Below are 21,308 nucleotides of genomic sequence, written 5' to 3'. Positions count from 1 at the left end.
TTCACCTTCCTGTTTTTGAAATTTTCAAAACCTATAATAAAAAACCACTAGTTCTGGTTCATACAGTTCTTTATAAAATGATGTCCAATATACAGTACAGCATGTATCCACTGTATTTGCCAATAAAATAAAGTCACAGACATGAAAGCATTTTGGAGGAAAAAAAAAAAACACTGGTGTTCTTGATATATAGGGCATACTGTTCAGTGAGTCTGGAGGGCTTTTTGTGATTCACTATGTTGTTTTTTTTTTAATTTTTATTTTCAAACATTTATGCACTACTATACCAGATCGTAAGCAGATACATAGACTTATATTAGGTAGGTTGCTTTTTGGAACACTAAGCTTCAGCTTTTCTACAGTTCGATTTCTGGTTTTGTTCATTGCACACACACACCCCCCCCCGCCCCCCGCCAAAGTAACTATCATAGGCCCAGTCCAAATCACTGCTGAGATGAGTTGGGAGGCTAAGGAAGATAAAAATGAAGGTACCAGAGGACAGAGGAATTGAAAGGGAGATAGAGCGAGCCATGAACTAGTATCTTATAACTAAAAAAGCCCTTGAATTTCTTCCTTGCGTGTAAAATTGAACTTGATTGAAAGAACATGGGAAGACGTCCAAGAATGTTGAGGGTAAGGTTGTGACTTTGAAGAACAAAGCTCTCTTGTATGCACATTTTCCAGCATGTTTGCAGGAGTCGAGATGTTGTGAGAATCAGTCCCATTAATGACATGATATACTTAGTCTTCTAAAAATCCTTTTTAGAATTAGTTTAAGGAATGAGGAAAATCTGGTAATGGTTAAAATCCAGTAGGATATAGGAATTGTGACTGAGGTGACAGGGTAGCCAATCGTGCTCACATTAAAGGACATGTGTGCCCGAATGTTTGAGTGCTATTCAGGTCAAAGCTTTGAGGGATTTTGACCTTAAGAAATAGTAGCATGGCAAGAGATCAAAATATGAAGAAAAAAATCAACTGTGAGGCTGTTCTCTTGCATTTCAAAGTCAGGGCTGGCTTGACTAATGCCTGGACACAAGCTCAGGACGCTTAAGTTGATAAAAAAGGCGGCGTAAGAAAATAGAAATACTTTCTGTTCCCCGAAGTTAGGAAGAATAATAACCCTTGCTATGTGAATGCTTAAGATGAGAAAAGACAACAAATCAAATAAACTCTGGATTGACTTATTTAAATACTCAAATGACCCTCTGTGTCCTCTACATTTTTTTTATAAATATGCTTGTTGAAATTTAGTTTTTTTTTTTCTATATGCTGTAACACTGATGAATGTATTTTTATCTTGATTATAATTAGGGAATATGATAGTCAGAAGTTCATTATAGTTAATACTTTAAACTTACCTATAATTTTAGTGATTTGAAACATTTTTCCCCATCTAACTGAAATCATACATACCTCGGAAAGGGCATAATATTCATGTACTTTATAATGTATTATGGTAGTTTAAGTTAAACTTGGCATTAGGCGTTTAAATGTAACAATATATCTAAATGAGCCCAAAAGTTCCTTAGTTTTGTCATTTTTTTAGCAGAGTAAATTATCTTCTTTGCCAAAAGTAAGGGACATTTTATGACACATATAAGTTTATACATCTCATTCCCATTTTGTGAATATTTTGCTGTATTTCTATTGACCATTTTTGCAATGTTCTGAACTATAAGCACAAATATCTTAAAGATAAAATGAATATACCTAGGATTCTCCTCTCCTTGAACATGAGAGTGAATGTTTATGCTGTTATTTCTGTATCTGTAGTTACAGATGCCCAAGCGGAGTAAGTGATCATTATGTATGTATATATCTATTCTATAACATTTGTCTCCTGCTGGGAGTTTTAAAACTCTTGCCAGACATATGAATAGTGTAAAACGTGGTTGAACATAATAAGCCAGTATTTTTAAGAATACCAGAAATGCAAATGGGGCATTCAAAAGTATTGAGATTAACATTTCTCTATTTACTTTTTTTTTTAGTTCATTCTCATTTTTTAGAGATCCCTCTTTTTATTCTCCACAAAATATTTTACGTGGACATTCTGACTGTGTCCTCTCTCAAAGCATTGTTTTGTAGATCTATTGATACTTAAGATGTAGTTACAATTGGTTTGCCTCTCTTCTTTTTGCCGATGATTTTAATTCACAACACTCTAAGGCCTTTCCATTGACAACCCTTTTCATTGGTTCCTGAAAGTTCTCTAAGCCTCATCAACCTGACGCCAATTTAAAAAATGGTTTTATAAAACCTAGAATTAAAATAAAATCCTTCACTTATTTTAGGTTTCTATCTTATTCAAGGACTACCTGAATTCATAGACTAACCATCTTGAATTTTAGTTAATTGTTTAGGTTAACAGTTATATCAGAAAACTTCCAAGTTACAGCTCAAATAACTTTGGAAATGAACTGTATTCTTTTCCTACCTCCAACTAAAGTAGGTGTTTGAGAATTGCCCTTGTCTATCAGTGTAATAGTTACTATGTTATAAGTTCGTTGTCTACAATAACATGATGTAGGCACTGAAAATTTAAGAGACGAGAGCTGAGTTAACTTTTGGAATCTCTCATTACTTCTTTATAAAAAGGGAAGTTTGGGCTAGGAAGATTTCCATAACAGTATCCTTCCAGTTCTAAATGCATGTGATATGTTTCTCTTTTTTTGAAATTTTATGTAAAACTCTGGAGTAATTAGTGAAGAATTTCCAACTATCTCTGCTATATCAGTCTCACTGTCAGCTGGAAGATGATAGTGAAAATACACTTCTCATCCTGTAAAAGAAGACTGACTTCTGAAATGAGTATATTTCACTCATCAGGAGTACGTGACTAAGATACATTGAAAATAAAATAATCAGTATCTATATGATATATTTATTCTTTACAGACAATAAATGAAATACCACATAAAACATAAGTTTTTGTCTCAGTGTATACTTGATCATCTGCATCCCTAGTAAAGAAGGTGTTTCATTACTTCATGTCAGGTGGATCAGAAAAAATAAATTTCATTGCTCCTTGAATTTTTGCAGATGCACTTAATTCACACAGTTGCTCAAAATCAGTGTTTAATGTGAATCCTGAATCCAACACGAGTCTCTTCTTTCTGATAATTTGTACAAAATATAATATGAAGTGAGGGATAAAATACATGAAATTGAATAGTTTTATAGAATAAGCCTTCTTAATTATTATATATTTTATTTCAAATAGAAATACTTCTTTTTTTGATGTCTTTTGAATATAGATTGTAAGTATGCTCATGATTCCAATGTTTTATCTTTTCAAGATGTTCTATTGCCTTATTATCAGTATCAAAACAAGACCGTAATTAATAATAAAATTTAGGGGTGCCTGGGTGGCTCAGTCGGTTGGGTGTCCGACGTCATCTCAGGTCATGATCTCACATTTCATGGGTTCAAGCACCGCGTAGGGCTCTGTGCTGACAGCTTAGAGCCTGGAGCCTGCTTCAGATTCTGTGTCTCCCCCTCTCTCTCTGCCTTTCCCCTGCTCACGTTCTGTCTGTCCGTCAGTCTGTCTCTCAAAAATAAATAAAAGTTAAAAATAAATAAATAAATAAATAAATAAGTAAGTAAGTAAAATTTAGTTATCATACCACTCTCAAGAACTTTGGTACTCCTTTTATACTCCCCTTAGCCATGGTAATTCCTCTGTACTTGTTCATGGGATAGAGGATTCTATAGCCTTTTGATTAGTCACTCAGCCTCCTTTGTGAGCACCTGATATTTTTTACCCCAGGTTTCTCACAAGGTTCAACATGTAAAATTCTTTCTGTTGCTTAGAATTGTAAATCCTCACTCCATCAGATATTTGAGCCTTGTGCTACTATGCCTGTGGAGATGGTTTTAAGCCTGGCTCGTAATTATGTGCTAAAGCTATTGCTATGATTATGCAGTATATTTTAAACTGTAGAACTGCAGTTCTTCCATACCTATTAAAAGTCAATTGATCACTGTAAAGTAATGTATGTAAAAATTACACAGCAAAAAACTCTGTTTCACAGTTGTCAACCTGATTATAATTTTTAAAATTTCAGGTATTGAAGTTGTTTGAGTTTCCCCAAATTTAATTCAAGTTTATCAGGAGCTGAAAGGCATTAAAAGATTGTCCTATGCCATTGTGTGCATTTTCAATCTTCTTCTGACTTTATATATGCACGTGTGTATATATAAACGCACACTTAAAGGAAAATCACCATTCACAAATGTGAGCAGGTATAGCAGCAAGTGAACATTGACACTTGGATTTACATTTCTGTTCTGCCACTTACAAGCTGTGTCTGCCTCGAACTTTTACCTCTTATCTGTAAAATGGCAATAATATTATTATTTAGTCTTAGAGCCACGAAGTAATGACAGCCACCATTTAATAAGCCTTCATTGCAAGTACTTTTCTAAGTATTTTCAATATGATAATGAATGCAAAGCACTTAGCATAGTGCGTGGGACATGCAAAGACCTTTGTAATTGGTAGGTATTATACGCATTAGTATTTTACTAATAATGAAGATGACATGATAAAGTAGATAACTGATTCTTCGTAACTTGAATTTTTTTAGTAAGTTTCTTTAACTGTTCAAATAGTAGAATATTTCCTAATGCAAGAAGTAGAACTCTGCAACCCCGAAGAACTTATAAAGGCAAGAATATTTAAATAATTACATGGAAGAACCAAAGATGCAATTAAGAATACAGCCAAAAAACCCCCAGCACCAACAGAGTTAACTTAAAATGTGAGAGCAGGTGGTAAGTACAACTAGTTGCCCCTAAGAAACCAGAAAAAAAGTGGTTGAAATGTTTCCTTTCATTGTATCCCCTTTTATATTCTTTAAATATGCTTGAATATACATACATTTCCCATCCAAATGTGCATTTTAGACAAATGGAAGAGAAGTTGGCAAGAATTTTATTGTTTGAGAGTAGTTTGATTCCTCCAGAACCACCAAAACTGTACAACCTTACTGCAAGATGTATACCCTAAGACTATCAAGAGGCTCGGCAAATGCTCTTCCAGTTTTTCTCACAGGAGGAAAATGTAACTTTTGGAAATTAACACATGTCACCTTATGAGTGAGAAGTTTCAGTAGAGATTTTTTTTTTAATTTTCTATGAACATTTAGAAAAGATAGCGGTTATTGCTAATAGGTATCGAGAAAACTTTCTGTGTTCAGACATTACATAACTTAATTCTTGAAACTAAGACTTGGCTACATAATTTTTGGGGCCCAGTGGAAAATGAAAATGCAGGGCTTCTTATTCAAATACTATCGAGAATGTCAACAGTGTGGCAGCAGAGCATGAAACGAAGCCTGGGGTTCTTTGAGTGAAGGGACCTGGGTGACGCCATAAGTTGCCTGGCATGAGGGTGGCGCTGTTTGCAGCAGCCTTGTGAGACATCTGTTGCCATTCCTATTATTTATATGAAGAAAAGAAGGCAAGAGTCTGAGACACAAATGAACCTACACTAAATGCTACCATATGTCAACTGTGGACCTGGTGTTTGAGAATTGTGACACCTGGCTCAAAGACCCCCACTTTTAATCGCCGTAAGAAGTCTAAACGAACTCTTTGCCATTTTTACTAGCTGATTAACTGACAGATCAAGGAAATACTATTTAAAAACGAATACATTTTATTTGCATGACGACATTTGGAAGTCATTTTCAATATACTAATAATCAAAACGGAAGTGTGTGGGGGATGGGTGAAATAAGTAAAGAGGATTAAGGGTATACTTACAGTGATGAATACTGAGGAATGTACAGAATTGTTGATTCATTACATTGTACGCCTGAAACTAATGTAACACTGTATGTTAATTGAGCAAAAAAATGAGGAAAGGTGACTGAATAAGAATTTAGTTAGGTACACTCAATGTCTGTTGAATATAATGCAAACTATGTTATATTCTAATTTTGACCCTGCTCTACTCAGCATTTTAATGGAGACCTTAAGTCATTCTTATTAGATTTTTATTTGTCCTGATGTTTAGTTGTTTTAATGTATTTGGATGACATAATTCCATAGTTCTGAAGATACATGGGAATGATAGAGTTAAAACAACAATTTGAACAGAAAAGTTCTGAAATTTTTCTCTGCCTGCAGAAGCAACATTTAGCAGAAAATGTTTTATTGTAGAAAGTTGGAAAAAAGAATATAGAAATATATAGTCTACGATTGAAATTACCTGTGATTTCTCTGCCAAAACATAATCACTGATAGTTATATTTTGCATTCTTCACTCGGTACTATAATGTAAACATTTTCCAATGACATTGAAAATGTTTGGCACATGTACAATAACTCTATCACATGCCTGTCCTGTAATTTCTTGAAGCCAGTGCCTCCAGACGTTAAGTTTTTTTTCTGTTTTATCATTATGCTGATCCTACTAACAGGGACAAGTGTTACATGCAGCCTATAGCATCAAATACATTTAAATATGAGGCTATTGGCTGAGGGAAATTTGCTTATGAACACTTAAGAAGAAACTACCTTGATTACTGGATGTTTAGTGCATGTAATTAGTTTGCATACTTGTATTTTTCATGTGGCACACACTTGTCTCACAATTGTTTGAGTGTTTGTCACCTTCACTACTATGCTGTAAGATCACTAAAAATCGAGATTCCATTTTATGCATTTCTGAATGTTCCGTAGTGATACATATAGACTATATGTTGGAATTTAATTAAAATGTGATTCAGCTGCTGAGCAACTCATATAATTTTAGTTTGCCTTAATTACATAGGAGGTCCAAAGCTAAGAAACCTAAGTTTAGGAGCACCAATCAGATTAAATCTCACTCTAGCCCATACCTGGTATTTTAAAACTTGGAAATAAGATTTATCAGAGTCATGATTATCAGTCTTCACATCTTTAAGACTATCAGATAGGAACAATACTCAGCTTCCTCTATGTCGGTTCAGGGTTCAAAACAAGCTTTAAATGAACCAAGTCATAATAAGGCAGGCTTCCATTAGGTATAAAACTTTGCTAACGGGAAAATTTGCTACCATATTCAGGAAGGAGTTGTCTCCTTCTGGGAATAGTAAATCCTATAGTAAGTGTAAGGTTATACTAAATGACCTCCATAATCCCTCTCTGTGTTTCTAATGATTCTAACACATAATTAAGTGTTTACAGTCAATAAACTAAAAGTCATGGGGGAAACGTAGTAGTTGACGTTGTGGTTTTTATTTGATTATATGGCTAGGTTTTGAAAGTTATTATTAATTTATCATATATAATAAATAATATCCTATGGCTACAGGGTCAGTGCACCATTGTTGTTGTTGTTGTTGTTGTTTTCATCCTGAAGGAAATGGAGGAATATTTCCAATTATAGTAATGATTATAGTGTAGAACAATTGCAGGTTTGTGTCTCACTATTAATTCATTAAATAGATTATTTTTTCTTTCTTAGAAGGTTTGCCATATTCCTAAATGCCTTTTCATAGTATGTGTTGTTGCCATTTCTCTTTAACCTCCCCTCCATGGGTACATCTATCCAGTTTAATAAGTATCAATGAGAAGATATTATAACTTGATAGAAATTAACTCCATAGCCAGATATTCAGCAGCACAAATGTTTCACAACATTAGATACAACTGTAAACAGTAGGTTTGCATTTTCAGAATTTCTGCATTCTGGTACCTAACATAAAATTAAAATTTCCCCCGAACAGTATTCCCTTCAAGCCATCATTGTATACAAAAAAATTTGCTCGTGGTTAAAAAATACTATTCTGAAATAATGAAATACTCTTGGAATCCTCCTCAAAACCTACATTTTTTATTTATTAAAGGTAAACTTAATTTGATTATGTAATGATCATTTTGTGTTGAGTGCAGGTAGGTTTGAGGTTATATTTTAAGCATTTCTTGACAGCTGTGTTACTTTCTGCCTCCATTTTGGTGTAACTTGTCAACGGACTGTATAAGTATTGTTTGAGGCTCAATGATGGATTCTAAATCATGAATCCATGGAGATCTTAAAGAAGATAAAACCAGTGCTTGACACATGCGTAAACTCAGTATTTCTTAATGTCCTTAAAAAAAAAAAAAAAACTAGCCTACTGAAATGGAAGTCTCTAAGTCCTTGACATATGTAAGGGCAGCATTTCTAAAATGTATTTGTCAAAACCAATTTTTACACAAGACATTGTGACAAAAGATTTCATTACATCACTGACAATTGCCTCTTTGGAACCTGTAATAAGAAGATCCTGAGGCTTGCCTGATTTCCTCCCATTGAAGGAATCAGTCATGTGTGAGGTAGGGAGGTTATCCCAGACCCTTTCCATACCTCTTGGCATGGTCAGGAAAATTAGTCAAACTGATTTGACCTCAGTCAGATCCCTAGCTCTGTGCACGTCAAGTACCTATAAATGGGTCTAATGAAGGCCTCTTTTGGTCTCCCTGTACATTGATCTTCCAAATGATTTAGATTACTAGAAGAGTAATAATGATTAACATCTCAAGAGGTAACTATTCAGTTCTAATCACAGGAGGACTGTGTGAGAGGGAGTTGGTGGTTAGGGAAGGAAGGGAGAGTGTCTCCCCATTGCACAGCTCATCTGGTATTGCCCATTTACTGAGGTGATGGCTTCTCATCAGTTGGATCACAAACCATATTATTCCAAACAGTGGTGATCTCCACTTAATAGATGGTTTTTTAAAAGTCTAAACACAAAGTTAGTGTGCTTCTAAACCAAGAAGTATCTTTAATGCTAACGGTGGAAACTCAAATATTTTAAGTTACTAACAAGGGTAGTATGCTTTTTAGCTTAAATATGCTTTTGGACTAGTAGGTACTTTATGTTAACCTTTTTTTTTTTTTTTGTAGTCTTAAAGGGTATTTCACTTATTTGATTAAAAAGTCATTTATTGTCAAGTGCAAATAATTTTGTCTAAAAAGGTGTGGATAATAACTAATTAGTATATATGATAACTAAAGATGCATTCACCACATTAATAAGCATCTGCGGTATGCTAAGGCAATGAAGTTGGTGCTGGTCTACCTTATAAAATTTATATTAATGTGGTAAGCACTTTAAACAGTACGTTTAATTAACTGTTAGAGTGAAACCCTACATTTTTCTCCTTTGCCCGCCCCCCCTTTATTTCCCATAGCTTGGCCATTCAATTGAAGAGACGCTAAGTTTACTTCTGGTTTTGAGATTACTTCCCTTTGTGATTTAACTCAACATAAGTTAAGTCAGATAAAACAATTTGATTTGGGTTCAATATGGTGCTATTTTGATCTGAAGGTCAATTTACCAACAGGCAGGGACAGTTTCTCATTATTTTCCTTTGCCGCTCCGTGCAGTCTTTACTGAAGTCTTTCAAGCAATGTGTGACCTCTGTTTCAATACTTCTCCTAGATTTCACAGGCTGTCCCCACCACTCAGCCATCACTAACACAGACAACTGTAATGGAAACGGTAACTATGGTGACCACGAGGGAGCAAATTCTGGTAAAGCATGCCCAAGAGGAACTGCCACCACCACCTCCCCAAAAGAAGAGGCAGATTATTGTGGATTCCGAAATTAGGAAAAGGTGAGAGGCTCTTACTCATGGCTTTATCCTGAAGCAAAAAGTAATTGTTAAGCAGGAAAACTCATTTATAGCTGTTGGATGGTAGTGCGTTTATTTAAACAATATTTCTAGAAGCCTCAGGTGCCTGTAATGTCAGTTAAGTTAGAAAAATTGTGAAGTGAATTTTAAAATTTGCCCCAGGAATCGGCATCCTAACAAAAGTTTAATGCTTAATGGAAATATTGTTTTCCTGGATTAAAAGAAGAAACCACGGGTGATGAACTGCCACAGACTCATTTTATCCTGAGTTTTTTCCCCCCTTATGAAGAGTCTGTTTGTTCAGTGCCTACTTTTGCATTACGTGTCTTTTCTTCCAGTAATGGAAAGTACATTTTCATGAAGAAGAAGTACACCTATAATAGACAAGATCCATTCTGCTAGTTTATGAGAACATAATGTCTCAATCTGCACATCCTAAATCAGGAGTAATTACAGAATAGATTTCCTGTTCTTTGATATTTATAAAGTCTTATCTTGAAGGTGTTAGAATTTTTAACTTGTCTTTTGGTGGATATTTGCAACTAGACATTGTAGATAAGTTAGGTATTATGTACATCCTTGGGTATATTAAAATGATGAGAATAAAATTTCATAAATGCAGAACTACCATGGAAGTCATAAAAGGGTACAGTTTCTTTTTCTTTCCAATTATTATCATTCTAAGATTAAGAAAGAACATTAAAATCTGCCTTATGTTTCTTAGCAGCATATGTTTAGGAATGCGTGGAACACTTGACATTAGAATTTATGTATACAAGGGTATAGAAGTATGAGAAGAAGAAGACATACCTAAAAATAGCATGTCAGATGTTCTAGACAAAGGAGAAAAAAAACACCTAGAGGAGTTACTCAAGTACATTATTTGGGACTTTCAATACTTCTCTTTTAATCCGTGATTTGTAACCTGCTGTCATAATTCCCGCAGTGAACTGCTAGGCTTTTCTCCCTGGTTGTATCTGCGTGGCTGGGTGAATCCTCTCATCCAATGGTCAGCAAACTAAAGCCAGTTGACTAGGTCCACCTTACTTCCAGTTTTTGTATGGCTCATGAGCTAAGAATTCTTTTTATATTTTGAAATGGTTGAAAATGATCAAAAGAAGGATATTTTGTGACATGTGAAAATACTATGAAATTCAGGTGACAGTGTCCATAAATAAGTTTTTATTGAAACACAGCCACAGTCATTTATATATACATCATCTGTGGTTGCTTTAACATTACAAGGGCAGGGTTGGGTGATTACCACCGAGACTATATGGCCCACAAAGCCTAAAATATTTACTATCTGGCCTCTCACAGAAGAAGTTTGCTGACCCTCATTCCAGTTAAATGGTTCTTTGAATGTTTAAGCATTAGCATTCTATTTGGGGCAACAGCTTTCAAGGATCTACTCCTAATAGTAGCTGAAAATTTAACATTGATTGGAAAAAAAAAAACATAATGGCAGAAACAAATCTGTAAAGCTTTTAATGAATCTGCATTTTATGAACCTAATAGCACGGATATTAATTTCACGTCATGTGAAACATGTGTCTCCAGACAGTGCTTAGTGGAGACATGGATTTACGGATCCTTTGCGACAACTCAACAGCTCTTCACCAATTTTCTAAGCAGAGCAGTGTGGAAACTTAGTTGTCTTACCCTCCTAATGTGTTCAACATTCTACTAATACAGAAATCAGCAGAACAAGTTGATTCATGTCCGTCTCTCTCTTGGCTCCTGCCAAGTATATTCTTGGCTTCTGTTTGGTGAATGTTATTTGGTTAAAGAAAATAAGTTCTGATTGCTTTTTGTTTTCAGGAAAGTGTGGCTAGTGGTGAAATATTTTGTCTCCTAAATTCTGTTTGCATCTTATCCTCTCAGCAGTTTTTGTAAGTGCCTGAAATGAGATGACCAATTGGGACCATAAAGAATATACTACTTAAATAAAAGCTAACACTTACTGATGATTTTATTGTGTGCTCAGGGCTAGATTAAATGCTTTATCTGCATAGCATGTTTATTCTTTGCGGTTACCCTGCAAGATAAGTATGGCTAATATTACTATTATACACCGCTATAGAATATCTATCTGAGCCAGGATCTCAACTGAGGTAGTGTACTACAGAAGCTAGACTGGGTAGGAAAATGTTTCTTCAGTAGATAAATGATTAACGTGATCTTACGTCTTGGTTTCCCTAAATCCATCCCAGATTATATGTTTTGTGATATCATAATTATATGTAAGACCAACTTTCACTGTCAAATATGTCCAGATATGGACAGTACAATAAGATGGATGCTTTATATAAGATTCTAGATCAATAAATTTGTACTGAACAAAGAGCAGAAACACGTGAACATTTAGGACGGTTAAATTTAATAAGTGATTGGGGTGCCTGTGTGGCTCAGTCAGTTAGGCGTCTGACTTCGGCTCAGGTCATGATCTCACAGCTTGTGGGTTCAAGCCCTGTGTAGGGCTCTGTGCTGACAGCTCAGAGCCTGGAACCTGCTTCGGATCCTGTGTCTCCCTGTCTCTCTGCCCCTCCCCCACTCACACACACTCTCTCTCTCTCAAAAAATAAACATTTAAAAAACTTTAAAAAAATAAAAAAATCAATAACTGATAATTGTCTACAGGATGACAGCTGCTTAAGAGAGTGTAATGGTTCAAGTTGCATCATACAAACATGACTGAAAGCTTCATGATAGCTCGTGCCTGTCTCTTGTCCCATGTGAGAACCACTAGCACTTAACTGTCAAGACGGTAGTCTTGACAATCTTTTGAATGCTCATCTTTTAAAAATGACCTCCTTTTTCAGTTTCTCTGACACACAACTAGTTCTGCACCTACCACTGGCTTGGTTTGTACCTTTGCCTAATTACTATTGTAGTATCTCATAAATGCATGTGTTTTGCTTTTTTGATTTCATTTGAATTGCTTCTTTATGTTGATTCAAGTCTGGCACTAAGTGAATGACCCTGAGATCTTACTTACAGCTCCATATCTGACTCTTCCCCTAAATTTCATGTTTATATCTTTATTTTATTTTTTTTTTATTTTTTAATGTTTATTTATTTTTGAGAGACCATGGCAATGCAACATGAGTGGGGGAGGGGGAGAGAGACACACACACCCAGAAATCCGAAATAGGCTCCAAGCTCTGAGCCGTCAGCACAGAGCCTGATGTGGGGCTCAAACTCACAGAGCTGTGAGATCATGACCTTAGCCGAAGTCGGACACTTAACCGACTGAGGCACCCAGGCCCTCTCATGTTTATATCTTTAAAACTATGTACTTTACTTATGCATCTAGTCAGTGTGTCAATATTTTTTAATCAAATGCAAACCATTGTCGCCTCTGTTTATTTAACTACACCAACTTTTACATTGTGCAAATATTTTACTTCTTAAAATTTCTTGCCTGTATGTCCAAAGGAGTGGCAAATATTGGGAAAAACACGGACTTTGGAACCAGAATTACTCATGGTTGAAACCTGCCTGTCTTAACTATAAGCTTATGATTCCAGGCAAATTACCTAATACGTGTGCCTCAAATTCACTCTCATCACTTTATAAAATACTGAGGATGAAGTGGAAACATTTGATATAGTGCCCGTAAGGTAGTAAGAATTCAGCGAATGCAGTAGCTGTTGTTCTTGTCATTTGGATATGGTGGACATGGAAGGGTTAGGGGTGCATGTGGTGGAGGTGATGGAGGTGGGAGAGATGGTGGTGGAGACAGTGGTGGGAGAGGTGGTGATGGTGATGAAGGCGGCAGTCGGGGTGGGGGTGAAAGCGGTGATCATGTGCTATTGGTAAAAAAAAAAAAAATCCCATAATAAACATCATCTCAAACTTAAAGAATATAACAACAGATTACCTTCTCATCTTCCTCTTGAAAACAAAATTTACCACCCGACTTCTCCATTTCTGTCAATCTCAGCTCTCCTGTCTTGTCCCTTATTTATTATTATTGCATTATACTATTGGGCTAGTGAGCATTTCAGTTATTTCCCAATCATTCTAACTGCCAACTCCATAACCTAAGCCATATATGTCCGTGCTGTGATGCTTGCCCCCTTTCTGATTAATCCACATCAAATTAATGTATCTAAAATGTGGCTTTTATGCTGACCTTCCAGACTTGAGATCGTGGTAACTCCAGTTACCCCCAAAATAAAACATAACTCACTTCTTACGCTATTCAATATTATCTTCCCACCACTCTTATTTCTAGCTTCCCCAGCATCTTTCCACTTCAGCCAGTAAATTACATTACCTTCTTTTGGTAGATGTCTTACTGTTACCCACATCAATTTTTCTCATCACCACTTACAACAAAGGGGTCCTATTATTATCCTCCTTTATATTTTACTTAGATCCCATATATATAGTACCATGCATGCAATAGTCAACGAATATTTGCTGAAAGAGTGAATAAATACAGTTCAACTAATTGTGATGATTAACATTTTATATTCCTTGGCACTTAAGAATTTCGCCTGGTTCTTCATGGAATGGTTGTTAATAAACAAATGAACATTCTAATAAACTTTAATAATTCTATTTTTGCCCATTAGGACATTGTCATTTACTCCCATCTGTTAAAGGATTTAAGATTCGGCTTTGTACCACACTTGTTTTTTTTTTTTTTGTTTTGTTTTGTTTTTAATATCTAAGATGTGTTTAGTTGATTCCTTAATAATTACACAGTTTCTACTGTTGTTGTATTTACTGTATAAATTGTGCTCCTCACACTAAGATATACAAAAATGTTAATGATGTTGGGTCACAGGGTAATTATTTTTAACAGTAAATTATCCCTGCGGTTCAGTGATATTATTTTACATATAGGTAATTATCAGAGTATGGAACTCAGACTATGTTAAAACTAGATCTATTATCTAGTTAATTGGAATTTATTGAGGAGATTAGTTTCTAATCGTGTAGCAGTTCTTTTAAAAGACGTTCATAACAGCTTTCATTTACATTTTTGCATCAACCAGGTGAAACCAACTGCAAATTGAATCTTTTTTTTTAGGTAAATGCTATCGCAATGAAGATAATTTTCCCAAGTATAGTGTTAGTAAATGAGTACCTTTGACCTGAAGAGGAGTATAGAGACATTTGTAAATACCGAAATTCACCTAGTCTTTTTTATCTTCTCCTGGCTGAGCAGACTTGAGTCTTCAGTTTGCTTTCTCTGACTGTTCCTTGCATGCTTACTAAATGGCAGAATAAATTCCCGGGTCAGTTACAGGCCTGCGTTAGTTAGTTAGTTAGTTAGTTAGTTAATAAGTTAGTTAGTTAGTTAGTTTTATTTTGCAGCTTAATTGTTTTTGTTTTGTTTTGCTTTCTTTCTTTTTATGTCCATTTCCTGACATGAATTTATGTCACGGCATTGAAAGGAAGTTAGATAAGTGTTAGATAAGACGCTTTTTGCAGTTTTATAAGATCATTGCCTAAAATATTTTTGTGTTGGATATTCATTTGAACTTTGCTTCCCAAATTATAATCTGGAAGTGATAAACTAAAACAATTTAGTTTATTTCAAGACTCTAACTAGATAATTAATATGTCTAAGCTATTTTTTTTAAATTTTCTATATGATAATTTGATCCTAAAATACTCCGGGTGTTGGTCTCAGTGATAACATTTTTGCCCCTAGGCACGATCCAGAAAAAAATGAAACTTTGCATCTTTTATCTAAGGAGATGAGACTCTGGAGTTGTCTACAGTTACAGGTTAATTGAAATCCGGAAAGGTTAAATAACTTGCTTTCAGTTGCAAAATAAGGACTACTGCTGAGTCTCCTAATTTCTATTCCAGTGTTAGAGTTGCAATGGCTTGCTTCTTTTTATGTATTAGAGTCAAATGACCTTGGTCATAGACTCAGATTTCAGTTTAGAAACTATTTTTGGTGAAGAATAGAAACCTTACACTCCATCTTCAGATATTCCAAAAGATCACCACCTACTTTAGATTCTTAAAATTATTTTGTCATATAAGTCAAGAATAACTTAATAAATATGTTTTGGAGAATATAGGAATGTGAATTCTAGAGGCAAACTAAAGGGCCAGAGAATACCTAGAGCAGTGACATTGTTTGTGCAGTGTATTAAACAGCAGCATCACTTGGGACCATATTAGAAATATGAATTTGGAGGGGGCTGCCCCAAACTTGCTGAATCACACACTCTGCAGGTGGGCCTAGGAATCTTTCATAAGCTCCCAGGACATTCTGGTAAGCCTTAAGGTTTGAGAACCATTGCCCCCAAACAGTGCTTCTTATATATTAGCATAAATCAGAATTATCTGGAGGGCTTATGAAAAGACAGATTGCTTCTTCCTATCAGAGTTTCCGTGACTTTAGGTCCTGAGTGGTGCCTGAGAAACTTAATTTCTTTTTTTTTTTTTTAAGTTTATTTATTTATTTATTTTGAGAGAGAGAGAGAGAGACAGAAAGACAGAGAGAGGGAGAGAGAGAATGAGTAGGAGAGGGCAGAGAGAGAGAGAGGGAGAGTCCCAAGTGGGCTCCACACTGTCAGTGCACAGCCTGACGCGGGGCTTGACCTCACAAACCATGAGATCATCACCTGAGCAGAAATCAAGAGTTGGACACTTAACTGACTCAGCCACCCTGGCACCCTGAGAAACTTCATTGCCAACAGGTTCCCAGGTTATGCTGATGCTTCTGGTTCAAGACCCACATTTTGGAAATCAGTGCCCTTGAGCATCATCGCAGCTGCAACCTGACTCTTGATTCTTTTTCCCAAACCAGTCTCACTGATAGGAACCATTAATTCCCAGTTAGGCTAAGTGATGCTCCTGATCCGTCTTGTGACACCCCTATTGCTTTATGTTGAAATGATCTATTCACATACCTGTTTGATCCATTCGACCTAAAGCTTCACTAGGCCAGGGTCCATACCTCACTCCTTACCTGGTGTGGGGTCTTCTATATGGTACATGCCCAATACATGTTAAGAACTGAAATGCACTATAGTGGAACTGGTCCTATAAAATAGTCTACATAGTTCTGGATATCTGACTACAGCAGGTGTATGAAAATGTGCTCTTCCAGAATGCAAGTCATACAGGGATGCCAACAGAGAGAAAGGTGAGGCCATATTCCCAGAGCCATGACATGCTGTTTTATTTGTTCCCTGAGTGAAGGAAATGGTAGTCATATTTATTATTTATTCATCTGAAAGAAGAAGCATAGCTGAGTGCCAGGAGAAGTTGGTCTTCAATCAGAGGATCTGAACTACCTCTTTTTTCCTTACTTGTGTTTCTTTCCTTCACCCTTTCCTACACCGAGCACTGAAACTGACCTCAACAAGGTCACCAGAGAGCTCCTTAATTGCTGACTCCAAAGGTCACTCTTCAGTTCTTGTCTTCTTGACCTTCGTGCTGTGCTTGACAGCGATGATGATTAGTCCCTTCTTGAAATTTTCCACTCCTTTGGCTTCGGGGTCATTGTTCCCTCCTGTTTCTTTTTTCCTCTCTGCTTTCTTACTGTGGCTTCTCAGTCTCCTCGTCTTATCTCTTTAATAGTCTCCACAAGACTCAAATTTTGGTTTCATTTCCTTCTCACAACGTGTTCTTTCCCAAGGCAGTCTCATTTATAGTCTTCTCTCTATTGGCCATCTATAGCGGATGATTTCTGAATTAATATCTCCAGCTTGACCTCCCTCCTCTTGATGTTCCTATCTATGTGATCCAAATGTTTATTGGACATTTGCACCTGGACTTCTTACAGAAGTTTCAGATGTAGTTCCACAGTATACACTGCACAACGTTAGAGAGCACCATTCACATCATCGATTCTGAGAGCAGCACCTTGTGGCGTTACGCCGTGAACAACCTGTGCAACCATTTCCAGTGGTCCTAAAACCTGCCCCCTCAATAAAACCCTCCAAGTGTGCCCATTAGATTCTCTTTAATTTAGCCTGTCCTTCATATACAGGCTTCATCCTAATTTAGTCTCTGATCATTTTCTGCATGAAATTTGTAACTGATCCCTCTGCCTCTACATTCACCCTTCTTCTTCATATACTTCACAGCCTCCTGAGGGCCATCTTAAAATGCACCTCTAATTAGATCATTGCTCTCTGCCCATAGTCCTTGAAATGCATAGCACAAAACTTCCTTTCTGATCTTTAGCTGCCTACCTCTCCAGCTTCACTCCCTTTTCTCCTGCCCATTTCTTTATATGCCACTGCTCCTCAAAATAGTCTGCAAGCTGTTTATTACCAGGGCACCATGAGATAAGGAGCTTGGGCTAGAATATAAATCAATGCGCTGCTTCCTTTGTCAAGAAAGTTGTGCAATTAAAAAGAAATCAGATGGGAATAGTATGCTTTGTGCCTTGGTTGATTGATACTCTGGTGACTTTTTCTTGCCACAGACTACTAACAAATAGTTCACAGATTGGCCACAAACTGCTTTTCCAGTGACACTGCCCTCTCCTCAGCTTTAATCAACCACTCTCTGATCTCCAAAATGCTCTCTGTTGCTTCAGGTTTCTCTTTCTTTGCACCTACTGTTATCTCTCTCTACCTAAGATTGTCTTTTCTTTACTTTGCCTTTTCCACCTCTCACATTCCTTGCTTCCCCAACAAGCTACGAGCTACTACGTAGATTTTCTCCCAGGCATTTCTCAGCCTTACTAACACTTCCATTAAAGCACTTGCAGAATTCTATTTGTGATGATTTTGGTTTTGCATATCTGTATCTCCAGTGAACTCCTTGAGGGCATGAACCTTTTCTTTTCAACTCCAGACTTACAGCTATAACCCAGAAGTTAGCACATCACAGGTATTCACTAAATATTGATGGGATATTAAGTGGATATTTTGTCAGAGTCCTATCAGGAAAAGAGAAACAATTCTAGGTGTTTCAGAGAGAGGAAACCTAATACAGGGAATTGGCCAAGCAGGTGGTAGAAAACTGGGAAGCAACTGGGATAGGGAAGCAACCCAAAACACTAGCGTGTCTGGAGTTTGAGGAACAACGCAGGGACAGGAGGTTACCAAAGCCCCAAAGCTGGAGCCTTCCAACAGGGGCTAACACTCTCAGGACAGCCAGGCAAGAGTTTGGATCAAAGGAGGGAGGAGCCATCTAAAGGAAACTAAAGCCACAACGGAGATGTAGCTGCTGTAGAAATACCACCAACAGTAGAATGCAAAGCCAAAACACCTTGACATCTTTCTTCCCTCTTTATGTATTCTGCCAGTGCCTTCAATTGAACAAACCTAACTGGAAGCCAGAGGACAAGCAATGGGGGGAAATGTAGGTCCCTCAGATACAGAGAGGGCAAAAGAAATGTGGTGAGCGGATCTGAGAGTAAATGGGCCTATGACTGCACAGGTTGGTTCTGACCTTGGATCTTCCACTCAGAAACTATGTGACTAAAGAAAGTCACTGAACCTCACTCAGTATCTATTTCTTTGTCTCTAAAATGGAATTTATATGAATTTTCCTGTTTGCCTTCACACTGGTAAGATTTGATTATGTGTGCCTGTCTTGTTGACTGTTGAGGTAAAAAATAATACATCTTTTTCCCAGGAGAAGGCTGAATTCCCAATTACTAATTTAGAATAGTTATCCTCCCATTACTACATTTGTGTTAGAGTAGAGAATATTTTTGTTCTGACATCTTCTGAGAATATTCTTATTCTTCTGTCTTCCCTGGTCAGGAGGTTGTATCTCTATAAATCAATATAATCACGCCATCGCACACAGATAAAATTATACCTAGCTCCTACGGACTGAATTGTGTCCCCCCGCCCCAACATTTCATGTGCTGAAGGGCTAACTCCAATTTGGTAGAATTTGGAAATGAGGTGTTTGGGAGGTGATCAAGTTTAGATGAGGTCATGAGGGTGGGGCCCTCATGATGAGATTAGCACCCTTCTAAGAAGAGACAGCAGAGAGCTTGCTCTCTTCTTCCTTGCTGTGTGATGACGCTGTGACAAGATGACTGTCTACAACCCAGAAAAGTGGCCATGCCAGCAGTTTGATCTTGAACTTCCGGCTTCCAGAACTCTAAGAAAATAAACTGCTGTTGTTTAGGCCACTCATTGACTGGCGTTTTATTATGTCTGCCTGTGCTAAGGCCTTGGCTTTGTAGAGCAGTGAGTTTTACTTTGTGTTTTAACCAAAGTTGATAGAAATGCTCACTAAAAGAAGTACTTGGATTGAAACAACTCATGATGCCAAGGAAACGGCAGTGGGGCAGTAAGTACACGTCAGATTTAAATGGCTTTCTGCATTGCACTAGATAGTTTCTGAACCTTGACTGGAAGTTATTTAAACTTTAAAGACCCACAACATAAAAGCATGTTGAAGTCCTTTAAACTCAGCGAGCTTTCACACTGAGAGTATTTAAAGTTTAAATTACCTCCCATAGGGTCCAAGGCACCATCCAATGTGTGGAGGGGTGCTTTGAACACTCCTATAGTCAGTATGAGTCCACTGTGTTTCAGGAATATAGTGACAGCAAAGTTAGCATTCTTGCTAATTTTCATATTCTTTCAACTAATATCTCATCAATTGCTATGATTTGTAAGGCACTCCAGTTGCTATACCTGGGAACTATACTTAGTCCTTCTCTCACTATGTTTACAATCTAGTATAAACTATGTCACGAGGAAGTACCAGTACGGTGTTAGAAAAGTTTGAAGGAAGAAAAGTTTACTTCCTGCTGGGAGTTGAACATGGAAAGCTCAGAGAAATTAGCATCTGAGTGGACATTTGAAAGACAGGGGCGTGTTGGCATCAAGGTGAGGTGGGAAAGGATAATTCAAATGCAAGCTGTCCTACAAACCTGTGTACAATTGGCGTTTACACAGGGTTGTGTTTCTTTTTCCTAAAGCAGAAGTATGAGGTATTGGAAAGAGGGAAATACGAGATGAGGTTGAAAAGGTAGGTTGAGTTCGCTTGTAAAAAAGGTACTCGATGCCAGACTAAGGAATGTAGACTTTAATCTGGTCGTGGAGAGCCAATGAACATTTTTGAGACAGAGCAAAACAATATAGCTGCTGCGAACCATACCATTTTGACCCTCCCTGAGTGTTGGGGGACATCATCTCAACTTTATAGAGCAGGGAGAGCTTGCTCGCTAAAGAGCCAGACAGAAACTATTTTAGACCTTGAGTACCATACAGTTTCTTTTGCAAGTACTCAACTCTGCTTCTCTAGTGAAGATGCAGTCATAAACAGTATGCAAATAAATGAGTATGGCTGTGTTCCAATAAAACTTTATTTACAGAACCAAGTGGTGGGCCAAATTTGTCCCGTGGGCCATAGTTTGCCTTTTCTTGCAATAAAGAATAAAGGGTGCAATAGATGAGATTATTTTACCGCTGATGATTTTTATTTGTTTGTTTTATTGTCTTTGTTATAGCTTCCTTTGCAGTTTTTATATATATATATATATATATATATTTTTTTTTTTTTTTTTTTTTTTTTGAGTATAGTTGACACACAGTGCAGTATTCATTTCAGGTATACAGCATAGTGATTCAACTTCTCTATAAGTTATACTGTGTTCACCACAGGTATAGCTACTATCTGTCACTGTGATATGCTATTATATTACTGACTATATTCCTTATGTTTGTTTATTCACTTGTTTTTAGATTCCACATATGAGTGAAATCATATAATATTTGTCTTTCTCAGTCTG

The 21,308-nt window shown here is 36.7% G+C and overlaps 1 protein-coding gene across 1 annotated transcript in view; it reads left to right on the top strand.

Moving 5' to 3' along the window:
* The window catches only part of DMD (dystrophin), a 1,998,908-nt gene that overhangs the window by 622,155 nt on the left and 1,355,445 nt on the right, over window positions 1-21,308 (top strand). The window contains exon 17 of the mRNA XM_049644567.1: window positions 9,420-9,595. Coding sequence (XP_049500524.1) covers window positions 9,420-9,595 — 176 coding nt within the window. The remainder of the gene's footprint in view (window positions 1-9,419; window positions 9,596-21,308) is intronic.

Source organism: Panthera uncia, chromosome X (genome assembly GCF_023721935.1).
Source record: "Panthera uncia isolate 11264 chromosome X, Puncia_PCG_1.0, whole genome shotgun sequence".
In the NCBI taxonomy this organism is placed as follows: Eukaryota; Metazoa; Chordata; class Mammalia; order Carnivora; family Felidae; genus Panthera; species Panthera uncia.
The sequence above is the reverse complement of the archived record's forward strand: the minus strand, read 5'-3'. Positions and strand labels throughout refer to the sequence as shown.